At 47.2% G+C, this 14,844-nt stretch overlaps 1 protein-coding gene across 4 annotated transcripts; it reads right to left on the bottom strand.

Moving 5' to 3' along the window:
* Positions 1-3,123: 3,123 nt before the first annotated feature.
* Positions 3,124-13,681, bottom strand: Rpa2 (replication protein A2). 4 transcript variants are annotated; one of them, NM_021582.3, is given in 9 exon segments: positions 3,124-3,724; positions 4,888-4,982; positions 5,306-5,413; positions 6,511-6,627; positions 8,226-8,300; positions 10,461-10,574; positions 11,544-11,645; positions 13,249-13,355; positions 13,553-13,681. In NM_021582.3, coding segments are annotated over 9 exon segments (813 nt in total). In that variant the 5' UTR covers positions 13,563-13,681; the 3' UTR covers positions 3,124-3,639.
* Between the last annotated feature and the right edge of the window lie 1,163 nt (positions 13,682-14,844).

The following is a 14,844-nucleotide window of genomic DNA, read 5'->3' as shown; positions in this document are numbered from 1 at the left end:
CAGCGTGGCTTAACCTGTGTTCAGAGCTGGAGCTAAGAGAACAAATACGAACTTTGTTCATGCACCCTCCAAGGTGGGTCTAGGCGTGTTGGGTGATGTTATCCACAGCCTGGGAAATGAACCACAGAATTTAGCCACCAGAGAAGACAGGGAACAGATAAAACGGTACTGAGTTTACAGCTGTCCTGAGACTGGGTCCAACTTGGGTCAGATTTTAGACACTGCACCCATGTGTGCTCCTGTGTCTGCTCCTCTCTGGGCGGCCTTGACCTGTTCTAGCAAGTTCCCTGACCTTTGAACCTTGGAATGGAGTTCTCCAGGTAATTCCTACAGCCTGTTGGCCAATCCCAACTATGGGGACCTCATCCACAGTTTCTACCTGTCTCTCCCCAGAAGCCAGTGTTCATTGTACTGGGAGATCCAGGGACAGATCCCAGAGAAAAGCAATGAACAAGATTTCTTTTTTCTTTTTTTCGGAGCTGGGGACCGAACCCAGGGCCTTGCGCTTGCTAGGCAAGCGCTCTACCACTGATTTGAACAAGATTTTGACAAAGTTCCTTCCTGGCTGTGAACTACCAGAGGGTGAACCAATGGTCAAGGTGTCTCTGGCTTTCACTTCCACATATATGGCCAATCTTGGCACAGCTGAATGAGCCTCAAAAGGAGGGCAGAAAAGAGGGCTACCAGTTCCTATAAAGTATGATTTCTGGGTCTGGAGAGATGACTCAGTGGTTAAGTGGACTGGCTTTCTTGTGGAGGGTCCACATTCAGTTCCCAGCACCCAGCCAGGTGTTCACAGCTGCCTTCGTTCCTGGGACCCACTCTCTTCTGGCTTCTGGGGGCTCTGCAGACATGGTACATATACACTAGGCAAAATGCTCATACACATTAAATAAAAAGGGCTTCTGAGTAGTCAGGATGCTTCAGTGTAGAGAGAGGCAGCAATCTTTTAGCTTGGAAGCTGGGCTTAAAAGAAGCAGAGACGGGGTGGTATCCTCTGGGCAGAGTGCTTGCCGTGTTAAGGTTGATGACCTGAGCAGGGATCCACAGCACCTACATAATAGCCAGGCCTTGTGGTACGTTACCTGCAACTCTAACATTGGCAGATGGGAGGCGGAAACAGATTCCAGGGGTTTGCTGGGCAGCTGGTCTAACCGAAACACCAAGTCCTAAGTTCAGTGAATGGTCTTAGCGGATCCATTTGAGGGAGATACCTTGTCTCAACCTCTGGCCATAGGTTCCCGAATGAGTAGATGTTCTCAACCAGTTCTCAATACACGCGCGCACACAGTATGTTCAACAACTGCACCTGATTTTCCCTATCAGAGTAATGGCAGCTGCTTGGGGAACCATCAGAGGAAGGATTACAATGGGGCTGGGGCTGGCCCTTGAGCAATGCTAATTCTTTTTTTTTTTTTTGGTTCTTTTTTTTCGGAGCTGGGGACCGAACCCAGGACCTTGCGCTTCCTAGGCAAGCGCTCTACCACTGAGCTAAATCCCCAACCCCAGCAATGCTAATTCTTACCCTGGCCTTATCTAGTTAAGCTCTGTAAAATATTGTTTTTCATGATGCTCCATTTCCCACCTGCAGGCTTTTTTTAAAATAAAGATTTATTTATTTATGAGTACACTGTAGCTGTCTTCAGACACACCAGAAGAGGGCATCAGATCCCATTACAGATGGCTGTGAGCCACCATGTGGTTGCTGGGATTTGAACTCAGGACCTCTGGAAGAGCAGTCAGCGCTCTTAACCGCTGAGCCACCTCTCCAGCCCCCTCCCAGCTGCAGTCTTAATTTCCTGAGAGCAAGCTGAACGTACAATCAGGAGACGCTGGATAGTTTCTAAGGGCATGGGTAATACTAGTGTCCCAGCAAGCTGAGCACCTCATCCCGGATGAGCGAATGCAAGCTCTTGCACCTGTGCAGAGCAGCACGTTGAGGGGCCGGAGTGCACACTGCGGCCTGTGTCCAGCCTCACACTCCCACAGTGCCCACCAATCATGTGACCACTGAAAGGCATCACATAACCAGGAGTAGGGCAGTCCATTACAAGCCTCCTGATGCTAATCTCTCCCGTTGCTGGTACCTAACCAAAAGTTTGGTGTCCAATAAAGGCATTTAACAACTTGTGTGTGTTCAAGCAAATGCAGGTGTTAGGTCAGAGGCCTTGAAACTTCTACAACTGGACTCACAGTTGTGAGCTGCCTGATGTGTGTGCTTGGAACTGAACTCAGGACCTCTGCAGGAGCAGCAGGGGCTCTTAACGCCTGAGCCATCTCTCTAGGTCTCCCGGGCCCCTTTTTGGAACCAAGCTCTCATTATGTAGTCCTGGTTGCTTAGAACCTGGTATGTAGACCAGGCTGGCCTCAGAACTGAGATCCACTGGCCTCTGCTTAAGTTGTGATTTGAATTCTATGGAAAGACTTCCGCACAAAACCACAGCTTTGCCTACCTGGTAACTAGAGGAAACCGGGAACCTGTGAAAGTACCCTGTCATACAACCCACACTGGAACGGGTTTTGTTTTTTCTCCCAGCCATTTCCGTTGTCTAAGAATAGATCCACAACCAGTAACATGACTGGTTAGCTGAGCCTTAGCCACAGGTGTGGCTCCGCAGAGGGAAGTGCTCTGTCTAGCAAATGTCCAGATGTTTACCGTCAGCAATCGGGGGAGGGCTCATTTGTATGTTCCACACCATCAACTCCACTCCCAAATTAGTTTCCATTCAAGCCTTCTCTCTACCATTGAGAGCTGTGAGCATGTCTCCTCTCAAGAACAGCCTTTGTTCTTGAGTCTCACGACAGCCAGCCAACTCGGCTGCAAGACCACAGCCAGCACCAACATTAAAGCCCTACTCAGTGCTGCCAGAGGCTGACCAGCCTTGTAGAAAACAGGCAAATGCTTCACCACTGTGAGCTGTAACCCCAGCCCAAGGTCTATTCACAATCTTTGGTGGCAACGGCATATGCTATGCACAACTACAAGCCCAAATCCCTGGAATACACACAATGGAAGATTTCTCTGTACACTGTACAAAGAGAAAGCAGACTCTACCAAGCTGTCCTCTGACTTTCACACTCACATAATAAACACTAAAAATAAACCCAACATCTCAGAAGCTATTACAAGTGAACTGTTTTATCAAACATATGAACATTTATATTACAAACACAGTAACATTTCTTCCTGTCTGCCTCATGAGGCCTTTGCACAGAACCTCAGGCTCATTTAAACCTTCTTTCAACTGCAGGCAGGACAAGGGGAAGGAAGGTAGGTTCTTCTTGGGCCCTTGGCCCTAGTATGGTTCGTTCTCGACGGAAGCCTTTCAAGAACAGAGGCTCCCAAGCATGACGTGGTTCTGCTCTGCTCTGCTGGTCCTCCTTCCATTCCCACCATCCATCTGGAGTCCTGACTAGCTTATCGGAATTTCTCTTAAGAAATCCTGCTCAGTTTACTTCTTTCTCAACTGCCTATCTCCTTTTGAACCTCTAAACAATAAGTGACAAAACAAAGAGCAATGCGTTCCAAAAGGACTTCAGCTGAGACCTTCTACAGGGAACTTCTGTCCAAAACCTGCAGAGCTGGGAAGAACAGATAGATGATGACAGGCCCGCTGGGATGCCAGTTCCCAGAGCTCGTTACTCTGCGTCCGTGGATTTAAAGTGATCATCATCCACTGTAGAGTAAATGTGGCCCTCGTTGCATAGAAAATCCACTGCTTGTCTGAAAGGAGAAAAAAAAAAAAAGGGGGAGACCCCACTTTAAAACCAGTGTCTTCTGAATACAGCTGAGAAAGCCAACATCACTTTTTGTAATCCTTATCTTAGCTGTGAGTTGCTCAGTCACTTTGCTCGTGGAAGCCTCATGACATACAACCTAAGAATTGAGACTGCCCATGCAAGACCAGGGCTACCAGGGCTGCCCTGGGTCGGGTCTCAAATTTCAAAGTACAGCAGGGCTTCCCTTAAAATGCCAATGGAAGCTGACATAAGAACCTGAAGCTACCGTCAGCTCGCACATGGCATGCATACAGGGGTCTCCAGTCTCCCGTCCCTGGATTCAGGCCCCACAACCACATACTGATGCCTTGTGCTTTGCCTATGGGCAGTAGAGGAGCAGGAGGGGAAAGGTAATTCAAAGTGTGCGACTCCTCCAAACCCTCAGGTCCTCAGAGACAGGAACAGCCAGAATTTAGTGACTCTGCACTCATCACCATAGTGACTTTGAGATGGACCATCACTTTATAGCACAGAATGGGGAACTGGCCTGGGCATTACTTTCTATCTAGGCCTACCAGCACTAAATGGGTCTGTTTGTTCGAGACAGGATCTCTTTATATAGTTAGAGCTGTTCAGGAACTTGCTATGTAAACCAGGCTGGCCTTGAACTCAAGTATCATGAGTTCGTTCGTTCGTTCTTTCTTTCTTTCTCTCTCTCTCTTTCTCTCTCTCTGTCTGTCTGTCTGTCTGTCTGTCTATCCATCATCCATCCATCCATCCATATTTCATCACAGTTCACTGCGCTGGAATCAGGAATCTGCTGCCTAAAGCAGAATCACATCAAAGGAGCAAGAAGAGCTGTCTGATGCCTGCAGATCCAGAACAAACCAGCAAGTGGGGCAACAGTGCCACCTGTGAGTGCTTTTAACGTTTTTTTTCACAGCTGCTCAACTTCTCCCCCAAGAGGCTGCTGAGGCTCCCTCCTCACAGCTTTCCTTGTGTGGGTCTCATGCAGACCCCTCCTGCTTCTATCCTCCAAGTGCTGAGATTAGGTGAGAACCAGCAGGCCCAGATCCAGCTTTCCCTCTGCCACTTGCTTCTCACTATCAGAAGCCTGTGGGTGATGGGTACAAGTCTGCACCTCTAGGTCACAGACACAACACTTACTTGATTGAGGCTACAGGCATGTGCTGGAGCTGGCTCCTGAGATCCTGGAAGTTCAATCCTTCAGGTCTTGGGCAAGCCTTGATCAAATTCAGCACCTGGCAGTTCAGATTAAAAAGACTTCAGCAACTACTCTGGGTCAGCTTACTCAAGTAAGCCTGAGTCACTTCATAGGCAAAGAGGCGCTGGGAAGATGGGTCAGGAGGAGCCTTGCAGAGAACCTGGGTTTCCACCCTCTCTCCCCTCCACTGGCATCAGGCATTATGGACATACACACATACATCTGTACAAGCAGGTAAGCACACACAAGTTAAAAGGGAGGGGGGTGTTGGTGTGAAGCAGGCTTCAAGACCACCTTACATCATTTGGGAAGAAAAATCTCGGACTGCCCATGCTTTACATGGGTAAACAGGCAGCTTACCTGGTTTTGGACCACGGTGAGGCCATTTGCTGGCATGAAGTTATTCCCACTGAAGTTTCCTGGCTCACCCATTCCTGGGTTGCTCATAGATGGTCTCCCTACAGAGGCCTGAATTAGGACCACCATCAGAAATTAGAAGAGACACCACAGCAGCCCTACCTCAGACGATTTACTGACCAACTGGTGAGGAACAATCGCACCAGTTTTCCTAGTGACTATGCACACAGGAAAGCCACAACAATGAAACTGCATAAGGGAAGGAAAGTAACCTCCCAGACCCTGGCCCCATCCAGCAAAGGATGCTCAGAACTGTGATTCCCCATGTGAGGTCACGTGAGCATTTATTATCGTGAGACCCTGTCGGGAGAGAAAAGGGTACGGGTTTGCCTGTGGGTGCAGATCCCTGGCAGAGGGCCTGCCCGCTACGGAAAAGGCCGAGAGTTCACATCACAACACAAGGAGGGAGGCACAGACGCCCCCCTCTTTTAGGTCATTCCTTTCTCTGCCTCCCACTATCAGGATTATCTCAAATAGTCTTCTCAACCAAGTTCTACCAAAGTCATCAGTGACTTCTCAAGTCACTGGCTGCTCAAGGCGTTTTTTTGGCCTTCACAACCTCTGACCTCTTAGCACCGGACAATCCTGACCCTCCTCTCAGATGTGCCCCTCCAGTCTTCTGCATGCCATACTCTCTGGTTTCCTACTTACTCAGACTTTTCAGAACCATCAGTGCATCTCTGAACACTGCCTGATGAACAGGTCATTAAGTGCTGTATCTACTGCAGAATGACAGAGATGCACATGTCCTGTGAGGTTTAAAGCAGGCTGAAAACACAGCAGGATTTCCCCCATTGGTAGATCACCCAGTCAAATAGCCTTTAAATGTCCATTGTCGCGACCCAAAATGCTGCTTGGCTTTGAAATGTTTGTGCAGTCATCTTGACACTGGGTGAGAAACGACTCACACTTTCACTGAGACTGAAACACAGTAGCAAAGCTCAGACTGAAAATGTGTTGAGGACCTAAGGTGATGGCAGGAGATGGCTCAGCAGTTAGAGCTCTTCCAGACAACCTGAATTCGATTCCGGGTGGAACAAACTGCTTGTAACCCTACCTCCCGGGGATCTCACACCACACATAGATGTATGAATATAAACCTTAAGTTTGTCTTCTCAGGAAAGGTCAAGGTGACTTCAGCTACTCACCTGGCTGTTGGCTTTGCTGAGCATCAAGTGTGAATTGACCACTTCCAGAATGTGCGCCGTGAACTCATTCATATCCTCCAGAGGAATGATCTTAAAGGCCACCAGGCTCTTTTTGTTCTATTAAAGAGGAAATAGAAGGAAAAGACAAACATGCAAGTGACTTTCTGGGCAAAACACGGCTTTTTCCTCGGTTACCTTTCTCTGGGGAAAATGCCTGTCAGACTTAAAATGTGACCGTAAATGTGAGCACATGTACCATGGACACGAGGGAAGTCAAGAGGACAGCCTCGATGTGTTGGTTCTCATTTCCCACCTCAAAATAGGTTGTCCTTCTACTATACATACCCAACTAGGGAGCCCCAAAGCTAGAGATTCTCCTGTCTGCCTCCCAACTCCCCAGAGGTTTGTCAGAGGCTCTGGATAGCCACCTGGCTTTTACACAGCTCCTGAGGATTTGAATTCAACAACTCAGGTCCCTAACACTGGCATGGCAAGTTACCCAGTGGGCACTCTCCCACCCCTACTTAATTTTTTTCTTTTTTGAAGCAAGGTTTTGCAATGTAGCCTTGGCTGTCCCGAAGCATACCATGCAAACCAGGCTGGCCTAGAACTGAGCCCCCCTTTTGGGACAGGGTCTCACTAAGTAGCCCTGGTCATCTGGAACTCGCTATGTAGACTACAGTGGACTCAAACTCAAATTTATCTGCCACTGCCTCCTGGGGGTGAAGGAGAATGCCTATGTGCCACCACACATTGCTTTAATTTTAAGATAGAACCTAGATTTCCTCTCAATGAAGAAAACAAAATATCTTCTCATTTAATTTGAAGACTTGATTAAGGATAATTACTCATTCTTCTAGTGAAGATGTAAATTCAGAAATTTTTATTACTTTTTTCCATATAGAACTTGTACTGTTAGGAGCCATGCCCTTGAAGCCCTCCATTATTCATGTTAATATTATGGTTAGAGTTAACTATGACTGGGTTCATGGAAAATCCCCAGGCAGCTGCAGAAGACTAATACAATTCTGGTGGTCAGGATGAATAATGATATGATAAAGCTCTGACCTTGCTGAGAAATACATATGACGTCAAGATGCCCAATGTGATGACCTGTAACCTTTCTGAAAAACCAACATCCTGATGACTAATAGATATGACAAACCTGTGACCTTTCTGACATCCTGTCAACATCAGCCGATTCCCCAACCACATGAATATTGTGTCCCCTCCCTCTGTTACCCTTGTTATGGTATAAAATCAGCCTTGGGAAAAATTGTCGCCTTGATCAGACTCTTGTCTTGGCGTCCTTCTTCCCGTCTCTCGTCTCCCATTCTCTTCTGGGTACTCTGCACCCGTTGTTGACATTGTTTAGCCCAGCATTTCTGCAATTCACCCTATCCTACAATTCGCTCTATAGACCGGGCTAGCCTTGAACTCACAGATTACCTGCCTGCCTCTGCGGTCCTTATGCTGGGATTAAGGGGGTGCACCACCACCACCACCTGGCACGAGACAGGTTCTCTTCTTGTTCACCAATCTGTATGTCAAGACAGCTTGCCTGTGAGCTTCAAAGGCTGTCTCCACCGTTTTCTCCATAGGAGTGCTGAGATTACAAGTATGCACTACCAAGTGTGGCCTTAACTGTGGCTACAAGGATGCAAACTCTTCATCTACACCATCTCCCCAGCTCTAAGGCTACCATTTTACTTTACCTGAAAAGACCTGAGGTGGCCAGCAACTTTCACGTATGTTTCTGGAGGAACCACAGTGTTCTCGCCACTGGTATCCTGACAAATAACATAAACACTTCATTGTTTCTTTATTTACTCTCAGTTTTCTCATAGGTCTCATGTAACACAGGCTTATCTTATGGCCAGGGATGACTTTGAACGTTTTCCTGTTTCTATCTTCCAAGTACTGGATTACAGGCCTATAGTGTCTCACACAACTCATTCGGTGCCAGAGATAGAACTGGCACCAGTTACTTTTGTTACTGTTTGTTTTGCTCCCTCACCTCCTTTTGAGGTATGAGACAGACAGACACGCACACGCGTGTACACATTCGCACGCACACACAGAGATACACACAGAAGGTCTTCTAAATGCAGTCCAGTTGTCTTGGAACTATGTAACTCAGAATGGTCTAGAACTTACAGCAAAATCCTGATTTAGTTTCTGGATTGCCAATATAATAGATGTGATCTAAGCACACAAGGCTGGTCAACAGTATTTAATCATTCCCCCTACATTGTGTGTACGTCTCTCGTTAAGTGAATGGAGGTCAGAAGACGTGGAAGTTAGTTTCCTATCACACAGATCAGCATTAAGGTCACCAGCTGAGCTGTCTTTTTTTTTTTTTTTTTTTTTTTTGGTTCTTTTTTTCGGAGCTGGGGACCGAACCCAGGGCCTTGCGCTTCCTAGGTAAGCACTCTACCACTGAGCTAAATCCCCAGCCCCGAGCTGTCTTATTAGTTCCTGGTCACCACTTCTTTGCCCATAAAGTTTATGTGTTACAGGTACAGGAGTGTCTGTGTACCAGCTGTGCTCTCAGTGCTGATGGAGGCCAGAATCCACTAGAACTGGACTTACAGACAGCTGTGGGCTGACATGTGGATACTGGGAATTGATCTTAGGTTCTCTGGAAGAGCAACCACTGTTCTTAACCGCTTAGTCATTCCTCCTGACTGCCTGGTCAATACCTTTAAACAAAATCTTGGGGGTTGGGGATTTAGCTCAGTGGTAGAGCGCTTGCCTAGGAAGCGCAAGGCCCTGGGTTCGGTCCCCAGCTTCGAGAAAAAAAAAAAAAAAAAAAAAAAGAACCAAAAATCTTGGTACACATCTTTTACTCCTTAATGTAAATTTGTTAGTCTTTCTCTTTTTTGAAACAGGTGTGTGTGTGTGTGTGTAGTCCTGGTGTTCCTGGAACTCTCTGTGTAGAGTTCTGGCCTTGAATCCAGAGATCTACCTGCCTCCGCTTTCTGAGGGCTAGGATTGAAGGCATACATCACCAAGCCCAGAATGGTCAATGATTTCAGCACATGATCAGTTTTGGGAAAATATCCTGGAATTTATACTCTTACTATCAGGGTTGTACAGTAGTCATTTCCTTATTAAAAAAATCACAAGTCAACAAGTGACTGACTTCTAGCTATCAAAGCACTGGGCTAAGTGCTACTCTCATACAGCCTAGAAACCCTCATTTTCAATACTTACCAAGTCTAACCTACATCATTGCTGCCATTTTTATCTGGTCTTTTGCAAGTGACCTGTGCATCTTTGTCCATGTCTCTAAGGTGAAGCTACTTGCTTTCACGCTGCAGAGCTCTTTTTTTTTTGTTCTTTTTTTCGGAGCTGGGGACCGAACCCAGGGTCTTGCGCTTCCTAGGCAAGCGCTCTACCACTGAGCTAAATCCCCAACCCCTGCAGAGCTCTTTATAAAGTGATGGAACCCATCAAAGTACGCTTCCCACTCACTTAACAGTATTTACTTACTCAAGGCCACTGTGTGGTGGGCACCACTCTAGGTAATGGGGAAGAGAGCAACCAAGAGAAAAATCTTTCTTAGAGAATTTACTTTCTACTCTCTTACACAGTATTTTAGGTGGTTTTAAATTTTTATGTGGTCAAATCTATTAAGCTCTCACTTTATTGGTTTTTAACCTTTGGTATCTTGATTATGAATTTTTTTTAAAGATTTATTTATTATATGTAAGTACACTGTAGCTGTCTTCAGACACACCAGAATAGGGCATCGGATCTCTTTACAGATGGTTGTGAGCCACCATGTGGTTGCTGGGAATTGAACTCAGGACCTCTGGAAGAGCAGTCGGTGCTCTTAACCACTGAGCCATCTCTCCAGCCCTTGATTATGAATTTTTACACCAAAGAAAACCTTTAGAAGGCTAAAACATCCAAAGCCCCACTTGGATCCAGGAGCAGACACTTACATCTGTGTCAACCCACTGGCGAACGTCCATGGGCGCTGCGGTCATGTCGTCTATTTTGTAGACAATGTTGGTTGGCGCTTTCTCTGCATGTCTGATTATTCCCACAATAGTGACCTAGAATAGAAAAAGAAAAGAAACACAGTCTCATTTTCCTGGAAATCAAAGATGCACACACATAACACAATTTATGAAACATTTTTTGAGATAGTCTCACTAGTTTCATGGGTCTGACTGGCCTCACACGTGTGAAAATCCTCCTGCCTGCCTTCTGAGTGCCAAGATTACAGGTATGAGCTGCCATGTCCAGTCCAAAGCTTACCTGTTTCTATGCATAGAACACATTCATTAAGGAAAACTGAGAAACTACTCTTGCAAGCAAGAGAGGCTCCAACGGAAGAATGCCTTCATACACTTTTTTTTAAAGAGACAGGGTTTCAATGTGTAGGCCTGGCTATCCTGGAACTATACAGATCAAGCTGGCCTGGAGCTCAGAGGTCCACTTGTCTCTGCCTCCCTAGGGATGGGATTAAAGGTGTGAGCCACCACTGCCCAGCTTTAAAAAATACTTTTCAGAAAATATTGTTATATTACCATTGTGCGTATGTGTGCCATGATCCAGAGGTCTGAGGATGTAGTTCTTTTTCCAGTGTAGAATGTGGAGACTGAACTCAGGTCATCAGGCTTGTGCAAAAGGCCCAAGCATTCATTTCTACCCATAGAGCACGTTACTAGCTATCTACTTTTCGATTAAGCAAGTCTTAATTCCTTTTCCTTGCGTGAATGCATATGAATGGTGTGCAAAAATGAGCAGACAGATGTGCAATGAATGCCTCTGCAGAGGCCAGAGGACATTGGGCCACCGGGTCTAGCACTATTGATTTTATTCCCTTGAGACAGAGTCTCTCTCTGAACCTGGAGCCAGCAAGCCCCAAGGATCTTCCTGTCTCTGACCCTACAGTTTTGTAATCACTCCTGGCTTTGTACATGGACATGGATCTGAGGTCTAGTGCTCATGCTGGCCCCGCCATCTTTCCACCCCTTATATCCTATTCCTGCACAGTCCTTCCACAAAATCTCACATACCTGTGAAATCTCGACATCCCCAATTTTGAACACCTCATCAGTCAGAGTAGCAGAGAGCAGCTGAGATATGGTACAGGGCACAATGTGCTGGGCTCGGGCTCTCTACAAAAAGAGAAAGGACGCATCACGTCAACCTGAGAGAGTAACAACCATTCACCGAAGGTCTCCATGTGCCAAGCACTCTGTATATACCACAATCCAGAAACTTCAAACCAAGTTCTCCTTGCTTCAAAGAGACAGAAAACAAGGCCAGAAAGTTAACATTTGACTCCTCTGCCTCTCCCCTTAAGTGCTAGGGTTCACAGTGTTTGCTACACATGGCAAATGCCACACTTTTGAATTCACATCTACACTGATCTGATACTAGACCTCCAGGTGGAGAGATGTTTGTATCATATTGTGGGTTCACAAAGAAAAGGTCAGACTGGAGTCAGGACAACACAGGAAAGCCTGCCTTTAGAACAAACCTTCAAGAGCACATCCCAGGGCTAGACAGTGGTGGCCCATGGCTTTAATCTCAGCACCCAGGAGGCAGAGGCAGGTGGACCAAGGCCAGCTTGGTCGACAGAGTAAGTTCCAGGACAACCAGGGATAGACACACACGCACACACGCACACACACACACCCCTCTGTCTTAGAGAAGTGAGGATAGCAAGAGCAAATCCCAGATACAGCAAGAGCAAAGTGTTCAGGACACCACAGAGGCAACAGGCAACCTGTGTAGTCCTCGACGTAATCCCTACAGTCAGGAGAGACAGGTAGTAGGGTCACCACAAATTAATGGTCTACACACAGCAGGTTCCAGGCAACACACAAATGGGTAGTAAAAACTTGTCTCAAAAACAAAACGAATGAAACGGCACAAAAGATAAGCCTTTAACTCAACACTATCTCTGCTTAAGCAGAGTACTAATGTAAACAAAAGACCACATCCTGATACATTATGGAAAGAAGCCCCTTATTTGGGATCTCAGAATGTTTACTGGTAATTTCAAACACCAGAACGTTTCCCAACTATCAGGGAAACTGAGGCAGAAAGGCAGGAGAATCACCTCAGCCCTATCAGCCTAGGCAACAGAGGTACATCCGATTCAAAAAAAAAAAAAAAAAAAAAAGGTAAAGAACAGTTAACCACAAGTTAAGGGCAATTACTCAGTAAGCCTTAGAGACTGCTTGCTCCCTACCCCTAACACTATGATGAGCCTGGTGGCCATACATCTTTAGTCCCAGCCCCAGAGGTAGAGAGGCAGGTGGATATCTGAGTTCCAGGCCAGCCAGAGCTACGCTGTAAGCCTGTCTCAAACAAACATCCCCCAAACACTTGGTCATACAATGACTACGTTCTTCCTGTCAAATTCCAACAGGAATGAACCCCAAACCTGTTCTGAACACAGTGGACTCTTGTTCTTTAGGCTTTTTAGTAGTCCCAGCTGTGGATGGGCACCGCGACATTTAACTCTGCAAAAGCATACTTTCTGAGCGGTAGGGCAGGAAAGTGGAGGCCGGGCCAACCACAGCACGCTTGCCAAACACTTAGAGAAAACGGTTACCCAGTTGACCAGACAAGAGAAAAAGTAGGCAACCCACAGCTTCCGAACCAATTGGGGTGCCATCCTCCCCCGCAAAACCACGTTCCCTCCTGGACCAGTGAGGACCTTCGGGACAGGAGGACACAAATGAGAACAGAGCGGGTCACTCTACGTACTGATTTCTTCTCTGCCTGCGACGGTGTGGGTGACCCGAAGCCACCGGGGGACTGCGTGTAGCCGCCCGCTCCGCCATAGGAGGAGCTGCTGAAGCTTTCGAATCCGCCTGGTAGTGAACGACAGAGTCAGAATCTGCACGGCGCTCCCCAACTCTGTACCTGGCAAACGCTGTCCCCACCGCCCCAGCCACCACAACCCCCCTCCCAGCCCTCAAAGGCCACCGCCCCGGCCTCCGGCCTCTCGCTCCCGCCCTGCCCTCCCACGCGCGACTCTCTGCCTTCTCTCCCGTATGCCCGCCATTACTATTCCACATCCTGGTCGCAGTTTTCCTGAGAAAGAGGCCAAGAAGTTTGGACTCGGAAAATAAGAAGACTTAAGAAGTGTTTGCCGCTCCGGCGTGGCGGCGTTGTAGCTACTTTGCACTGGCGCCACAAATTCCTTCCCGCGAAGAGCCAGCTAATCAGCGCCTGGGACACATCTACCTTTAGCCAATCAGAACTCACGAATCTCACTTTTTCCGGTATCAAGGCCAAGCTTAAGAAAAACACACGGCCCCAAGAAGAAATGGAAGCCCGCGCGGCCATCTTTACTGAGGGCGAATTCCTGACAGGACAGTATTCAAGAAAACAACCAATCAAAACAATACTTCCTGGGCCAACCAAAAGTTCTCCTCACCCCCCCATCCCCGGCGAGTGCGCAACTCCTTACGTCACTTCCGCCGCTCGCTAGCTAACCCCTCGCCCCCCATTCCCGCCAAACTGCGAGTTTGCCTTCAAAGCTGAATCTCAGGAGCTGTGGTAGAAGTCACACTTTCGACGTTGGTGCTCGGTTGTGGCATGCCATTTGCAAACTTAAGAGACTCAGTACTGGGGGCTGGAGAGATGGCTCAGCGGTTAAGAGCACTGACTGCTCTTCCAGAGGTCCTGAGTTCAATTCCCAGCAACCACATGGTGGCTCACAACCATCTGTAAGGAGATCTGATGCCCTCTTCTGGTGTGTCTGAGGACAGCGACAGTGAACTGTACATTAAATAAAGAGAGAGAGAGAGAGAGAGAGAGAGAGAGACTGACTCTGACTCAGTACTAGTCTCACAGGTCATCGTGGGATTACTTATTTTCTATAAGAAATTAAAATCTCCAAGTATAACGATTTACTCTCAGAACTCTGGCAGAAGCAGGAGGATCTCCATGAGTTCGAGGCCTCCTGGTCTGCATAGCAAATTCCAGGCTAGCCGGTGCTACATGATGAAACCCTGTCTTAAAAAATGAAATAGGGGCTGGAGAGATGGCTCAGCGGTTAAGAGCGCCCGACTACTCTTCCCGAGGACCTGAGTTCTATTCCCAGCAACCACATGGTGGCTCACAACCATCTGTAAAGAGATCCGCCCTATTCTGGTGTATCTGAAGACAGCTACAGTGTACTTATATATAATAAATGAATAAATCTTTTAAAAAATGAAATAAAAGAAATGAAATTTTTCCTGTAGAGTCACAGATCGTTTCCAAGATTGTTGCTCCTATAAGAAACCTCATGGAGGCCAGCAAGATGGCTCAGCAAGCCAGGTTACCTGAGGTTGACCCCAGAGACCTGCAGAG

Source organism: Rattus norvegicus, chromosome 5 (assembly GCF_021556685.1).
Source record: "Rattus norvegicus strain SHRSP/BbbUtx chromosome 5, alternate assembly SHRSP_T2T, whole genome shotgun sequence".
Taxonomy (NCBI): Eukaryota; Metazoa; Chordata; class Mammalia; order Rodentia; family Muridae; genus Rattus; species Rattus norvegicus.
This window is presented reverse-complemented; position numbering and strand designations above follow the sequence as displayed.